Source organism: Rhinopithecus bieti, unplaced genomic scaffold (genome assembly GCF_001698545.2).
Source record: "Rhinopithecus bieti isolate Rb0 unplaced genomic scaffold, ASM169854v2 scaffold_3856, whole genome shotgun sequence".
Taxonomy (NCBI): domain Eukaryota; kingdom Metazoa; phylum Chordata; class Mammalia; order Primates; family Cercopithecidae; genus Rhinopithecus; species Rhinopithecus bieti.
In genome coordinates, this window is record NW_016804410.1 from 523078 (window position 1) to 540370 (window position 17293).

A 17293-nucleotide genomic window follows, 5' to 3' on the forward strand; every position below is an offset into this window, starting at 1 on the left:
GTGGACTTTTCAGGCATATAAACACTTTAGGACTCACCTACTTTTTGCTACATGAAGAGCAATTTAGTCAGAAGACTGCCAAGCCTGGTATTTCTATAATACGTACTGGCTTCAACAATGCTAAGACTATTAATGCAAATTAAGGTCTAAGGAAAATCCTTCAGTTAGCTCTTTTACAGTCTCCCTCCACACTACAAACATCATTTCAACCAATCTGCCTTTTTTTCTGCTTTCCCATAATAGCCTATATAAGGATAGAAATGTTTGTATGTCTTTCTAATGGGTAATAACCATCAAAAGGCAACTACATTTCAACTCTAGGCAACTGCAGAAAACCTTTCACCTTTGAGTTTTAACTTTCTTAAATGCAACATATTCTGTAAAAAAAGTTAATACTTTGCTAATTTACAGAGGTAAATTCTACAAATTCTATTAAAGTAACAAAAGAGCATAAAATATTTTTGAGTAAAACTGTCATGAATAAAGATATTCTATATCTAATATAGCAAGTCACAATTAATTTTCAAGTATACTACACTATAAAACCTTTTATTAATTCCTGTATCAGCCGGGTGCAGTAGCTCACGCCTGTAATCCTAGCACTTTGGAAGGCCGAGGTGGGTGGATCATCTGAGGACAGGAGTTTGAGACCAGTCTGGCCAACATGTTGAAACCCCGTCTCTACTAAAAATACAAAAATTAGCTGGGTGTGGTGGTGCACACCTGTAGTCCTGCTACTAGGGTGGCTGAGGCAGAGGATCGTTTGAACCCAGAAGGCGGAGGTTGCAGTGAGCCAAGATTGTGCCACTGCACTCCAGCCTGGGCAACCGAGTAAGACCCTGTATCAAAAAAATAAAAAATAGGCCAGGTGTGGTAGCTCATACCACTAATCTCAGCACTTTGGGAGGCCGAGGCAGGTGGATCACCTGAGGTCAGGAGTTCAAGACCAGCCCGGCCAACATAGTGAAACCCTGTCTTTAACAAAAGTACAAAAATTAGCTGTGCATGGTGGCGGGCACCTGTAATCCCAGCTACTCAGGAGACTGAGGTAGGAGAATCACTTGAACCCAGGAGGCAGAAGTTGTAGTGAGACAAGATGGCGCCGCTGTACTCCAACCTGGGTGAGAAGAGCAAGACTCCGTCTCAAAATAAATAAACAATAAAAAAAAAAATTCTTGTATCTACTTTTACGATGTTAGGTGAAAAGCAACAAAAAAGGTTAAACATAAAATCTCCTACTTGCAGTTTTCTACTAATAAAGAATAATTCTATACCTTTGGAGCATATCCATTATTGACTGAATCCACTTCTTCTGAGAGTCAGGAATTAAGGTCTGTGAGTTTGTTATTCCTGTATCAACAACACACGTTTCCGGAGCCAAAAAGAAATTATGTTCTTCTTCATTTTCTTCTGTTATCAACCTAGCTTCCCCACCTCCAAAGACAACTGCAGAACTCAATTTCTTATGCTAAAAATGGAAGGAAACATTTTAAAAAGTAAAATGCAATAATGTCTTGAACACATTCTTATAAGAATTTGATTTGGGAAACACAGAAGTACAATTCAAGAAGACTTGGTGCTACTTCTGGAGTAGGTAATTTCAGCTCCCACTCTGAGAAAGTCCCTAGTTCAACAGGTCTCTGCAGCCCTGGAACTGTTACACTCTCTGTGGTTCCTCATCACACTTCCTAACAGCACTGTAACTGTGGGCTTATCTGCATTTCTCCACTACAACATCAACTCTCGGAAACCCCATTCTGGCACACAGAACATATTCAACAGATTGAACTTCTTTAGTTAGCTTACTACCTAAAGAGGTTTAGCTTACTAACTAAAGAAGTTAAAACTAAGTTTCCTGTCCTCCTCACTTGTGTATTTATGAATAGGCCAGTTATCACAGATTTTAAGAAATCCTGTAATCACAGCCATGATCACTGACTGGGCAGGCCTGGTGCCTGGGCGGTTTTTTATTCTACTTCACACTTTCACACAAAATCCCAAAACGAAATACATTAACAGCTATTGATAAGAGTTAATAATGCATTCTAGTTTGTAAAGTATTCTTCAGGAAAATTTAGCTTATAAATAATTACCTGTTTGGCACTCAAAAATATAAATGTTTTCCCTTTGAAGATTTGTTTTCTTTCCTGTCGTCCTGACAGATCAACATTTTTACTTCCAATAGACGGTTCATCAAGAGGTGGGTAAAACTGTAAAATAATTAAAGTATATTCTAATTACATACTACTATGTTTGTTATTAAATTTGTAAATGGAGTGATTATCTGACACTCAAAAGGCATAATTTCCATAATACCATTATAGCAATTTTTTTTTTCTAGGTAAGAATTTTATCTGGGACAAAATGACAAAAAGCATCTAATTGCCTTTTCTAGAAATATGGTGGCAGGTGACACAAAGAGCTAGAATTGATCATTAATACCTCAAAATAAATAATCCAAGGTAGACAATCATAACAATATGAACATTAAACACACATGACTCAAACAAGGTAACTGAATTACAAAAGGCTGAGAGAAACATCCATAAAGATCAAATTCTATTAGCATCTTGTGTTTGCTTAGGAGCCAATATCTATTAAAACGCTCATGTTTCAATTCTATTAACACAATCTATTATGAGTGTTTTGTTAGAGATCTCTTTGGAGAAGTTCAGGAAATTTTTAAACTTACATTACTTACTGAGTTTAAATAAAATTTACAAAACAAGACTAAAGAATATAACATTTTAGCTCTTTAATTTAATGCTATAAGAACATCTTAATCATCCATGAAAATAAAGGAAAATAAGAAAATGGAGAAATATCAACAGATAATTCTTAAGCCTCTCATCAGTCTAGAGTTTCAACTTCCTGCCCAGCCACCAGACCTGCCCAGTCAGTGATCATGGCTGTGATTACAGGGTTTCTTAAAATCTGTGATAACTGGCCTATTTATAAATACACAAGAGAGGAGGACAGGAAACTTAGTTTTAACTTCTTTAGTTAGTAAGCTAAACCTCTTTAGGTAGTTCAGATCCTTTGCTACAGGTGTTCATAACTGACCAGCATTTCAACCTCTCTCTCTTCCTTTTAGTAAAAATTACTAATCAATGATGATGATGATAAGGGGACAATGTAGGGAGGGAGAAATTCACAACCTGGACAATCAGTCACAAATCAAGAGTTAACTATCTGCAGAGATCAACATCCAGCATGGTAAAAACACTGCAGTCATTAAGAGTCACCATCCAGCATTTTAGAACTAATTACCTTACATCTTTCCCCTGGACTTCTCCTTGGAAACATACATGTTTCATAAAGTAAAGCTGAGTTACGATTGAAAAGTTATATTACTTTAAAATTTTTTTGATAACTGATGCATGTATTTTAATTTCACTACAATGGATGCTATAAGTCTATTTTAAAGTAATGATTTCCGGAAGCTGCAATCTCAAATGAGTTATCTGCAGGCAAGAGCAGACTCACTTGGCAGGACAGAATGCAGGACACTGTGTTAGTTCTGGTTTTTCTAAATAACCAACTTTAAAATTCTATTTATTTTACTTGTAAAATATACAGAGAACAGTGGAAACTATTTTAACTGTTAACAAAAACTAAATCTACAATAAGAGTACTGGAAAGTTAGTAGACATTCGGACACATAAAAAGGATCAATTTTAGTATCTCTTTGAATTCTTTTTATCCCTTATCTCTTAATAAATATTCCCCCATAACTTATACTTCTTTTTTAGTGTAAAAGCTAACTAACACTTTACTTATATACAAATAACTAGTTTACCAGTTAGTCCACACAATAATGTAACAACACTACGACAGATTACAGAGCCAGTTACAGACAAAAACAGTAAGTAAATACTTAACACATATGACTGTGTGTTACAGTCATATATGACTACAACACTATGAGTAGATGTGAGATTCTTCCTGCTTTCCCAAAACACTAAAGTTGAATGATTTTTAAATTATCTACCGCTTTATATTATTCACATTATCATTCTTAATTATGCCATAGATAATAGTTTACAGTAGCCAGGGAGCAGCTAACTATATCTTAGTTCAATGAAGTCTGAGCCAGGTTCCTAAACATACATGTATGGTAGCCTGTTAGGCCTCTCTAACAACTCTACCAGAGTTCTAACTTTATTAGTGTGATTCTTTAACAGCTGACTCCTCCACTAAGTGCCATGAGGGCAGAAACTGTAACTTTTTTTGGCTCATCATTATATCCTCAAGTCTATCTTGCCTGCTTCACAGCAGGCATTCAATACATATTTAGAAATAAACTGACATTACAAAATATAAATAAAATTCAATCTAATAATTTAAAAGTGAATAAAAGTATAAACATTCTTCAATTCCCTCAAGTATAGATTTGAGTATTACAATTCTAGAACTTGTACAATGTATTTTGGTTTTGTTTTGAGAACACTGATAAATTTGAGCCCCAATACTTGGTAACATCAATCTTGAACAAAAAAATACAAAACTGTATTATCTACAAGCTAACCAAATGCTGGCCATGACTCCAACACGGGTTATTCTTAGTAATACATATATTTGATATATGATAGATACATTCATACATAGATTAATTAATACAGTGATTAAAAAACACTATGTTCTAGAACTTCAAATACCTACATAAGCCTTCTTTACCAGTATAATGATGAGAACGAGAAAGAAGAGACTAGTGATGAATGTGAAGAGATCATTAAAAAATTATTTCTGAAGCATTACATTCTAGAAGTTTTAAAGCATTTCTGACACTCTAGTAATTTAATAAACTAGTACAAAAACTGGAAAACAGGAAAGTAACCTGTCAGAAACCTAGGTTAGAAGCATATTGACTGAATATAATGATACTACAAATATAAAGTGATCTCCAATTTCTATCATTAAAAAATTAAAATGTTTTGGGTTCATTTACACAGAAACTTCAAGAGCTACAAATAATTATGTTTTATTACATAGTAATTGGTACATATTATGAATCATACATTCTATAAAATGATGTTAATCTAGAAATGTTGCTTTTTCCCATTCACATTTTCTACTTAAATTCATTACATGATCTTCAATACATTTCATCTAACCTACAATATATCATCTTCACTTCTGTACCAAGATTTTGCAAATACAGAATTTTTCTGAATCTATGTATAATTCTGGCTCTAGAAACTGTATCCCAAGCCACACATATTTATTTGTCCAATAACTGGACAGCTGCTTATTTCATTAGTCCTGCAGGCATACGTTCATAATTTCTAGAACCATTTACTATATGGCTTTATTTATTTATTTTTTTTGGTGATCTGGAAAAGGCTAGAGTGACATCCACAATTTGCAAATGTGAGGTTCTATCTCCTGAAAAAAATTACGAATACTAGCTAAATTTCTCGCCTTTGATTTAAATTAACTATGTAAGGTGGCCTCTATAAGCTTCCTAAACTGTCAAACTTTCATTTAGTGAGATTATTTCAGGCCAATGTGTCTTTTGGGTCTGAGATTTGATTACCAGCTGATAAGCCAACCTGTTCCTGTTTCATGGATGCTGGCAGAAGACAAACACTCCTGAGTCACAGCAAAGCAAGCAGCATGAGCCCCAGTATGTTTGCTGCAGGTCTCCTCTCTGACTAGGTCCCATAGGTAAGACGTAGGGGGTACATACAGTGGTGTGTGTTACAGGAGAGAGGAATACTGAACTTGGGAAACCACCAGTATTACAACAGGCCATAAGCAAGCCTACATTTTGTCACAGGAAGGAAACATTACTTCATCCCTCGAGGTTTCTCACTGCAAACATACCCTCGAGAAATGGTCTGCATAAAGGAGAGTCAAGGCCTTGCATTCTTGGCCTATTCAGCAAATTGTTTATGAATGCAAGGGACCCATGGAGGACTCCATCCCTCACGAGTATCTCCCTAAAACAATACTTGTTGCTTGAAATAATTAATACACCATCCCACAACATGACTTTGTAAAAACTCAAATAAAAGCCAACTCCCCCTCCTTTCTAGGGGATAATCTCCTTACATTTAGACATATAAATCTCCTCTATTAGAGCACAGATTATCGAAATTAAACACTCCTTTCAAATGTATTCTTCTAAAAATGACTTCATCTACTTCAGCTACTTTGATGACAGTCAAGGAAAATGAGATACTGCAAATCATTTTATGTACATGAAGTTATAACTGTCATATCCTGTTTCTTGATAACAGTGCAAAGATGTAGACATAGCTGTACTAAATAAGACTGTACATTTTATTGGAAAAAAATTATAGTATGCCTCCTAATTTAAATCCAGGACTAGCAGTCATACTTTTTTGGAACATTAGAGGTACTTACGTAATCAACAGAGTTACCACAATTTATTTCACATCCCTTTCGTAACCCATTCCTTCTACTAGTTAATGTTCATAAACTGAATCTTTTTTCTGTTAATTGAGTACTCAGACAAATGAGCTTTCAACAAGCACATCAAAATGGATCCAGATAGGTACAGGACTCTATTGAGGCAAATAACTACATACATTTAAAAATTTTATTATCAATTGCCATCATCAAACATGGGCTAATAGAATAAATAACCTGTTTTGGTTAACACTGAATTAGGAGTTATTCAACAATCTCATGGTAGGGATATTGCATAGTCGTCATGTACATTGATACAATCAAAAACTGAATCTAGAAACAAATTATGTTGAACTTGATCAAAAACAACCCTAGGTTAAACACAACTGACAATCTGAACAAAAGAGGAATCAACGACTAATTTTAAAACTCCAAGACTACAAAATGTATCACTAGTAGTGAAAACTTATCAGACTCCTCCACCCTCAAGTATAATCTAGAATTAAGAATAGTTCATTATCTGTAGCCAGAGTCATTATTTACAAGATTTTATGTACTTCCTCAGGGAGACTTATCAACAGGCTTCAGGGAAAAATGTGATTCTGTTAAAATACCATGCAAGTTTGTAGTTATGTCGGTGAAGTTTCTTGAGGAAAGACCAGTGCTTTCATCTTCTTTTTTTTTTTTTTTGAGACAGAGTTTCACTCTGTTGCTCAGGCTGGAGTGCAGTGGTGGGTCTTGGCTCGCTGCAACCTCCACTTCCTGGATTCAAGGGATTCTTATGCCTCAGTCTTCCAAGTAGCTGGGATTACAGGAACCTGCCCACCACACCAGGCTAATTTTGTATTTTTAGTAGAGACAGGGTATCTCCATGTTGGTCATGCTGATCTCGAACTCCTGACCCCAAGTGATCCGCCTATCTCGGCCTCCCAAAGTGCTAGGATTACAGGCGTGAGCCACCAGGCCTGGCCTGCTTTCATATTTGCAGGAGTTCAGTCAGGGTGATGGGAAAAAATGTAGAGGGATGCAAACCTTGGAAGGCCAGAAGGTTTTACATTTGAAGGCAGCCAAATTCTCTTACACAATGCCTGAAAGCTTAGGTTAGATAACAAGGGATGTGAAGAAACTGATCTAGGTAAGTTACTTAGCTCAGAACCTAGCCTTTTATCATGCGTAGGGCTGCTCTCTCCGGACGGGAACCATGTTAATTATCCACAAGTGTGTAGACTCAAAGCCTTTGTCATTAAATCTATACTGAATAAACGACCACAGCACCAGCTAGTTGGGCTGTGGCTGCTAACTCTACAGCACCCTCCTCAGTGTCTGTGGGTGGCTCAGCCCCCTAGCTCGCTCCTTCACTGGATACCTGTGTTTGAGTGCATTTGTTCATCTGTCGCTGGTTCAGGGACTGTGGGCCAGACCTGGCACATATTCAGGGGTCTTGGACTCAAAAAATGTTAAGAATCCTCTATTTTAAAATCTGAGTATCTTTTTCCAGAGTCCAAATATATCGCATTATCTGCCAACTGGAGTATAAAATACCAAAAAACTTCCCAGATAAAACTTATAAACAAAGAGAAAAACTTGATTTTTGGTTACTTTTAACAGCTGTTATCAGGTATAAATAGTCCCTAAAAAACTAACATTAAGCAAAATAGCTTATAACAGCTCAAAACAGATTAAAATTAGTAGTAAAATTTCTAACTGGCATAACATTTTAATTTTTTTTTTTTTAAGTTCTGGGATACATGTGCAGAACGTGCAGATTTGTTACACAGGTATACATATGCCATGGTGGTTTGTTGCACCCATCAACCTGTCATCTAGGTTTTAAGTCCCGCATGCATTAGGTATTTGTCCTAATGCTCTCCCTCCCCTTGTCTCCCACCCCCTGACAGGCCCTGGTGTGTGATGTTTCCCCCCTGTTGGCCATGTGTTCTCACTGTTCAACTCCCACTTATGAGTGAGAACATATGGTGTTTGGTTTTCTGTCCCTGTGTTAGTTTGCTGAGAATGATGGTTTCCAGCTTCGTCCACGTCCCTGCAAATGACATGAACTCATTCTTTTTTATGGCTGCATAGTATTCCCTGGTGTTTATGTGCATGGGTATGGACATATACCCAGTCTATCATTGATGGGTATTTGGGTTGGTTCCAAGTCTTTGCTATCATAAACAGTGCTGCAATAAACATATGTGTGCATTTGTCTTTATAGCAGAATGATTTTTAATACTTTGGGTACATACCCAGTAAAGGGATTGCTGGGTCAATTGGTATTTCTGGTTCTAGATCCTTAAGGAATCACCACACTGTCTTCCACAATGGTTGAACTAACTTACACTCCCACCAGCAGTGTAAAAGCGTTCTTCTTTCTCCACAGCCTCACCAGCATTTGTTGTTTCCTGACTTTTTAACTCGGCTAGGTAGGTATTAGTCTCAATTTTGAAATGAGTAACTGGAGCTCAGAAAAACTGAGCTACGTTCCCAAAGCTATGGTGCTGTTAATATTCTGGACTATGTGGCTCCCAAAGAGGGCTGCTGTACCACACAATTCCAGAGCTAACTGTGGTGTGATGCCCGGACCTGAGAGATGTGCTCTTCTGACCATACCTCAGTGCCATTTACTGTCTTTCCATTTTTTTCTTTAAATATTAGCATATATTTAACTTTTGTTTCAGAGGTACAGAATAACCAACAAAGAAATCTGGGAAACTCTTTCTTTACATACTAACAAAAAACCTTCCATGAATAATACTGAACTATAACAGCAACTATTACATTCTGAAACAAGCATTAAAGAGGGAATCAACCTAAATAAAAATCAATGCTATCATATATTATAAGTGACATCTTGTTATATTTAAAACACATAATATACCTTTCAATTTGTGGAGGCTGCTTCTTGGACTGAACTGCTTTCAGGAATTCAGTAAAATATTCTGGCTTTACAATTGGACGTCCACAAATGAGTGCACATATAGTCTAAAATGAAGAAAACGTGAATATATATATTCATATGCTAGCAATTTTTTAAAGAAAAGTTTTAAATTATAAACTACAGAGAGGCTGTTTACATTCATAAAAAATAATGTTTTCCCTTTCATCTCTCTAAATGTATAAAGAAGCCACAATGTATAAAATAGAAGTCAGTCTTTGGTCACTGCATCATTTTAGAACATAAATCGCAATATAATCACTCAATTATAAGAAGTCACCATTTATAATACTAATTTTTAAAACTGCTTTTTTGGAAGGGGTGCAACAATATAAAATAAAAGTCAATTTTAAAATGCATTCCACTTTCAAAGACATTAAAGTGTTAAAAATTATTTTAGAATTGAGAAAATGTAACATCTGCTGCAGGGAAGACAATATTAGGAGATGAACATGAGATATTTTTAGACTAATTGTCTTTCAAAAAAATTGTAACTAGGCAGTAAAGCCTTTTTGAGAAAGTAAATAAATAAATCACTTTTGGTAAAAGCACAAAGTAAGTACATATAAAGTGGAAAAAAAGAAACTTAAACTCACATGTGAATTAAGCTGTAAGTCTCAAATATGATACATCCAAAAAATATGACAAACATTAGAAAATACTACAGTGGGTAATGAAAATAAGATTCAGAATAATATAAATATGCTTTTTTATTTTTGAGACAGGGTCTCGCTCTGTTGTCCAGGCTGGAGTGCAGTGGCGCGATCCTGGTTCACTGCAGCCTCAACCTCCTGGGCTCAAGCAATCCTCCTGCTTCAGCCTCCTGAGCAGCTGGGACTACAGGCACATGCCACCATACCTAGCTAATTTAAAAAATTTTTTGTAGAGATGGAGTCTTACTATGTTGCCCAGGCTGGTCTCAAATTCCTGGGCTCAAGCAATCCTCCCACCTCGGCCTCCCAAAGCGCTGGGATTACAGATGCAAGCCAGAACACCCAGCCATGAATATGCTTTTAATAACACAGGGTATTTTATTGTCTAAATAGGGAAAAGCAGATTTAGAGTGTCTCTCAAGTATGGAACCTGAAAGATACCACCTTCCAAAGTAAAAGAAATAAACTAGCATGAACCAGTAATGTGCAAATCAACACTGTACTGAGTAATCTCTAATACACGTGACTTGGGAAATTAATTGATCCATGCCTCAGTTTACACTTCAGAAAATAAAAGTTGAACTTAAAGGTTTTTTTGTTGTTGTTCTTCTTGTTGTTTTTGTTTGTTTGTTTTTTGTTTTGTTTTTGTTTTGAGACAGAGTCTCGCTCTGTCGCCCGGGCTGGAGTGCAGTGGCCGGATCTCAGCTCACTGCAAGCTCCGCCTCCCGGATTTAGGCCATTCTCCTGCCTCAGCCTCCCGAGTAGCTGGGACTACAGGCGCCCGCCACCACGCCCGGCTAGTTTTTTGTATTTTTTTAGTAGAGACGGGATTTCACCGTGTTAGCCAGGACGGTCTCGATCTCCTGACCTCGTGATCCGCCTATCTCGGCCTCCCAAAGTGCTGGGATTACAGGCTTGAGCCACCGCGCCCGGCCTGTTGTTTTTTTTAAGTAGCTAATAGTAAGAAAAAATGGTCTTTGACTTCCTTTTTGGCTCTAACATTCAATGACTTAAAAAATAAAAGCTAACTGTACTTTCAGAAAATTTACCAAAAAAAAAAATAGAACAACAAGGTTTTCTATTTCGGCATATGAATGATCAGGAATTTTTTTTTTAACAAATTAATCTGTAAACCATGTTGGTATGTGTAATAAAGCAATTCACAAGGTGGTCATCAGCATACCACTCACTGGAAGTGCCAGGTCTGTCACAGACGTAGTAAAATATCTCTCAAGACAATCTAACTACCTTTGACCTTATTTCACACCAACCAAGCAAGTGTATGATTACCTACTCTATTTCTTAATATCTTAAAGAGGACTGTGCTAGGGCCCACACTCAAATATTCTGGTAAAGGTGCCTCCCTTCTGAAAACCATAAATGGACACTTTGATTTGTAAATCTACTATTTGTGAGTTTATATGCATATACTAGTACTCTGGAAGCTAATCACACTGCTGAATTTATAAAATCAATTTCATAAACTTGCAAAAATAAAAAAACCCTTGATTACAGACAACCCCACCAAAGCACAAGTTGAGCTCCAGCTGAGCAGCAAGCCTTTCTCCATGATAACTCTTTAGCTATAAAATATAATTCTAGTTTAATTATATTAAATACTAAAGGATTTTAATAAAGGAATCTAAGTATTTGTGGGTTTTTACTATAGATATTAATCTAAAAGAATCCCACAAACCTATAGTCAACCTGTTAAAAAGGAGATGAATCACCTGGAGACTGGAGGAAGACAACTTGATAGAAGAGACATAAGATGCTAACTTTGAAGACTGGCAGTTAATCTCTAGTTGCGTTGCTTTAAGACTGAAAACACAAACTATGCACTGTCATAACCTTCTTGGTGGAAGGACAACAGAATCACTTTTTAAAATGCTAAACAAAATGTGAAATATAATTTTAGTTGCTTTGGCTTGTCTCAGATAATAAACAGGTTATCTGAAAAGCCACTGAAGCCTAAACGGTACACAAAGGGATGGAGTGGGTATATATACATCTACAACTAACAGTTCTGATAGTCTTAAAGTAATTAAAAAAAAAAATCTGTGTATAGTGGGTAAGCTTAAATTCAAAGAACTTATTTTAACATAAGAACAAGACATTCAACCTACTTTAATGGTAACTTTCACTGATACCATGACAAGGTGAGTGCATTCTTCTGTCCAATTGTTTACAGTAAATCCTCCAAGTTGCAATACAGCTTGATTTAAAGCAGTTTTCCCAGAGACATCTAAACAAGAAGAGCATGCAACCAAAGGCTCATACTCTACTCTGTAAATGAGAATAAGTTAAATAAAGTTATAGTATCATAGTTGCAAAGATGGCAACTTTTAGTACTTTAAAACTTTAAGCTCACATCATATACTGTTATCGTAACTTTTATTTATTGTTACCCTTTGTAACCTATGAAATTATCAATTCCTCATCATTATTAAGCTTTGTAACCTAGAAAATTATCAATTCCTAAGTCCTGAGTCCAAATGAAGAAAAAACAATGACCAAAAGTTAACATCATACTTTCACCAATGAGGAATCGAAGAAATGTAATTTCCCATGAAGTTCCTCAGGGCCCACTCAAACTCCCATCACCATGACGTACAAAATGCACTAACCACCCCTGGCACAGAGTCCAATACTGTGCTAAGTAGGAACTAAATTACACTGTTTTAAATTCATTAATCAGAAATATAATTTTCCTTTAGGATTTGGCTGAAATAAAGCTGTCCATTTTAATATCAATTTAAAAATGTCTTACCTGAATTTACTTTCAAACACTCCAAAAGTAATACTATCCCCCGACTTCAAAGTTCGGGAAGAGCCATTCTGCATTTTTTCCTCATTAACAAAGGTACCATACTTAGAATTATCTTTTAATGTCAATACAGGGATTTCATCTGTTTGACTCTGAAAAGTTAGCAAATAAAGCCTTTTACCACTCAGTACATTCACTTCTCAGAGAAAAAGGTTTCAAAAGAAAAAACAATAGGCAGGTGGCAAACCTCCCAACACAGCAGAAAAGTACTGCTTTCGTTGCCTTGAGAGGAAGATCCCTCAACTAACAATTCATATTTCCCCTTAAGGAAGTTTCTTAACCCAGGATTACCCCTCCCAGAACACACATTTTTTTACTTGCGTACGTCAGTGGGGATTTTCCTGACCCCTCACACACATTTGAGAATTTTTTGCTTTGGTGCAGTCTGTTTCATTTAAAACATGACAACTTCATTCTTAGATCTCTTTTTGTTTGTTTTACAGTATCAAAACCACATTGCAAAAATTAGTCCCATGAGAATATGAGGTTATAGGCTAGTGTTTCTGATTTACAGTAACAATTTTACTTTTCTGCAGAAATTTCAATAGTTTTCTATACCTAAAAGAATAGAAACAAAACCTAAATAAAACTAACAAATTCAGATCGCATATATGCAATCTTTGATTGAAATAATGGCTTATCTCTCTTATTCCACCAGCGTTATCATGAGTACAGATATTTATGTATTTATTTTAGCACTTTTATCACCCATGGTTGTGATCAAAACAAACTCAAAGCCATTTAAACGAGCTGTGGGCCTAAGTAAGCATTTCCCTAATAAAACAAATGAATTCCCATTGCAAAAACTTGTGTTATATGAGAAATGCCCGTGTCCACACAGCTACATAACCTCTTTAAGAGCCAGAGCCATTGAAGAACTGTTCATTGTTCTATTCTCAGGGTTGGCACAGTTACTGACACATAAAAACACATTACTGCTAACGGCAAAAACAGCAATTACTTTTGCACCAAACTAATAGTAAACAATTAATATTTAGTAAGCAAATAAAAATAAATATGTCTTACTTCCTCTGAGTTTCTAACTAACTAAAACAAAGAGTAAATTACTGAAATAGAAACTTCAAATCTTAAAATAAACAAATACCACTGGTACCACTGCCAAAATATAAGTATTTAATTTTGTTAAAAAAGTCTACACAGCTCTATAAAATGACAAGTCCTGTGATCTCTCTCTCACATACACACCAAGAGAATATTTTGTGATTTCAACCCCCTTACTAGAAACTAGTGAAACAAAATTAATAACATACCAGGTTGGTTACAGAAAAGTTAGCAGTTAACACAGCATGATTTCGGCTGATTGACTGATCATTTTCAATTAGAATGGCACAGTTTTTCCTTCCAACAACGTACTCAACGCCAGTCAAAAGTCTGTATGGCTCTCCTGAGACAAATATTTTTTAAAAAAAGATAAGTTGATAGACACATACACATGTACACGAACACACACATACATGTAAGTATATATGATATGGGTATGACAAATATTAAATAAAACATCTTTATTTTGTTATTCAAATGTTACTCAAGTTTATATATGTCAAACTTGTGTTTTCAGTAAAGCCTCACTGAAGGATACCAAAGGTTATCTAACTATGGTGTTTCAGAAGTAACAACAACAAAATTTAAAACACAATAAAAAAGAGAAAAAAAAAGGTTATCTAGATAGAAGGCTACATCATTTTTCTAAAGGGAAAGCAACGCTGAAAGAAGTCAATGTTCCCTCAAATTAACTTAAAAACTTAATGTATTACCTAGCAACAATCACAATATTATGTTTGGAACTTGATAAACAAAAATATCTGGAAACCATAAAAAAGGTACTCAAGCCTGTAATCCCAGCTGCTTGGGAGGCTGAAGCAGGACAATTGCTTGAACCCAGGAGATGGAGGTTGCAATGAGCCGACACAGTGCCACTGCACTCCAGCCTCGGTGACAGAGTGAGGCTCCGTCTCAAAAAAACAAAACAACAAAACAAAACAAAGATAGTAAAGAAAAATGTTAATAATATTATAAGAGCTTGCCCTACCAGATGGCAAAATATGTCATAAAACTAAAAGTATGGTATTGGACCTGGAGTGAACACCACAGACCAACGCAACAAAGTCCAGACTAAGATGCACGTGTACATTTTTCGCAATTTTGTTTTTATCTTAAAGAGAGCATCTCCCATCAGTGGGAAAGGGTTATCAGTTTCTTTTAAAATTGCTGTAAATCATAAGTTGTTGGAGTAACAGTATATATATTGAAGACATGCGGAGTTCCATCTGGGAGCGTGATTTCGTTACCCAAGTGGCAGAGCGATTAGGGCAGATAAAGAGTAAGGAGTCCAGGAGAGCCAGGTCTCCAGGGACGCCTTGACCTGTGAGTCTTCAGAGTATAATATTTATTTAGTTTGGCCGTCTCCACACTCTCTTACCCTGCCAGTCCATTTAGTTTCTACATAGATCTTTGCTAATCATCACGTAAACTTCCCGAGGACAAGACCCTTCACACCCACCACATTAACATGTGATCACATTAACATGTGATTACATTTCACACCGCTGGAAATGAAGGGGGAAAAAAATCGACTTTTCCCGTTGTTCTGATGACATTGTGGAAAAGGAGTCTGAAACAAAACTGAAAGTAAGCCTTCTCGTGGTAGACATTTCCCCAAACTGTCCAGTAGTTCTTCACAAAAGTCATGTGTGGCTCCTGTGTGGTCCGCCCATGCTAACTTCCTGCCGGGGGTTCCCACTAGGCGCCGGCTGCCGCTCACCTGCAGGCCATCCAGCCCCGGGCGCTGCAACCTCGCCGCGTTGAGGCTGGGAGGGAGAGGGTGTCGGGGGAGGGCCGCGGAGGACGGCCACCAGGGGGCGCAGCAATCACCCCACCGCCCGCGCTGTATTCCGGCTCACAGCCGCCTCGCCGCCAGGAATACCCGCTTGCCATACAGCGAACTCGCCGCTTCTGCGGCCGCTTCTGCGACCGCTTCCGCAGCCGCTTCCGCAGCGTCCCCGAGCGGGAACGGACGCGACGCAGGAATCATCACCCGCAGGACCTCCCCCGAGGCAGTCGCTACCGGGAAAATGGGCCCCGAGGCTTCCCTTCCGACCTTACCTCCTGCCGGACCCGCGACGGGCAGCAGTTTCCACATGGGTCCGGCTCCTCAGGGCTCAGGCCGACATGCAACCGCGTAACCGGGGCTGGTAGACGAGCGCGGATACTGCCCCTGCGGTCGGCACGTGCTCCGGGACGTGCGCGCTCCCGGGAGCCACGCAGGCTGCCTTGGATGAGGCGGGAGTGCGACTTGGGCGCTTGGCCGCCACCTGGTGGTTGGTAAAGGAACAGCAAATCGGTATTGAAATGTGCTGCGTTAAAAGGGTAGTTTCTAAGGTGTTGCTGAGTATAAGGTTACTACCTTTCCTGATTGTGAACGAAAAGAATTTTAAAAACTAACTCCAAAGCAACATAAGGAACGTTTCTAATTAAATGCATTAAAATACTGACCAGTTATGTAGTTTCGTGCATTTGCAATTTCTTAAATTGCAGGTGTTCTTTTGGATTCTAGGGATGGTGATAATAATGACGAAGATAAGGATTTCACCTGAAAGTAAACTCATTATTTTTACTCTTTTCTAAGTTCAAATCAACTTGTCCTAACATCTTTATTTCATAATGCCACCGTTTCATCTCATCACATGCTAACTACTGGGCAGTCTCCTGTATTTAATACCCTTCCTTTCCATTTCCACTTGTCTCAAGCTGGTTCAAGCTCTCCTCCTAATTCCAGTAGCTTCCTAACCCATCACCACCCACGTCCCCCATAATGTAGGCTACATCCTGCGCACTACCAAATAAACATCTGAGAGCACACTCCTGATCACATACATTTTGGCTTTCAAAAGCATTCTGTAATAGGGGGGGAAAGTCACTTTCAAAAGGCTCGTTTAGGCTCAGCACCGTGGCTCACGCCTTTAATCCCAGCAGTCTGGGAGGCCAAGATGGGAGGATCACTTGAGGCCAGGGGGCAACTTGGCAAGACCCTGTCTTTATAAACAAATTTAAAATTAGCAGGGCATGGTGGCATGCTCCTGTATTCCCAGCTACTCAGGAGGCTGAGGCAGAAGGATCACTTGAGCCCAGGAGTTCAATGCTGCAGTGAGCCATGACCATGTGCCACCGCACTCCAGCCTGGGCAGTATGAGCAAGATCCTGTCACAAAAAAAAAAAAAAAAAAAAAAAAAAAAAAAAACTGGTTTACCAATCTCTGTTATCATCATAGATGCAAAATCCTAAACACAGTGTTAGCAAATTGAATCAAGTAGTATTATAAAAAGAATAATCATAACTAAGAGGGATTTATCCAGAAACAAAAGGATGGGTTAACATTGGGGAAAAAAATAAATGTAATTCATCAGAATAATTTTTAAATAAGAGAAAAATCATGATTATCTTGATAGTTGCAAAGAAATTGATAAAATTCAACACCCATTTATG

General features: G+C 37.5%; 1 protein-coding gene across 1 annotated transcript in view; it reads right to left on the minus strand.

Annotated features, from left to right (window-relative positions):
- Positions 1-16122, minus strand: part of NBN (nibrin) — a 52718-nt gene extending 36596 nt beyond the window's left edge. The window contains exons 1-8 of the mRNA XM_017867907.1: positions 15914-16122; positions 14062-14195; positions 12734-12882; positions 12090-12249; positions 9254-9357; position 8715; positions 2094-2210; positions 1275-1468 (exon numbers count right to left, since the gene is read on the minus strand). Coding sequence (XP_017723396.1) covers positions 1275-1468; positions 2094-2210; position 8715; positions 9254-9357; positions 12090-12249; positions 12734-12882; positions 14062-14195; positions 15914-15950 — 896 coding nt within the window. The 5' untranslated portion in view covers positions 15951-16122. The remainder of the gene's footprint in view (positions 1-1274; positions 1469-2093; positions 2211-8714; positions 8716-9253; positions 9358-12089; positions 12250-12733; positions 12883-14061; positions 14196-15913) is intronic.
- Positions 16123-17293: the final 1171 nt, after the last annotated feature.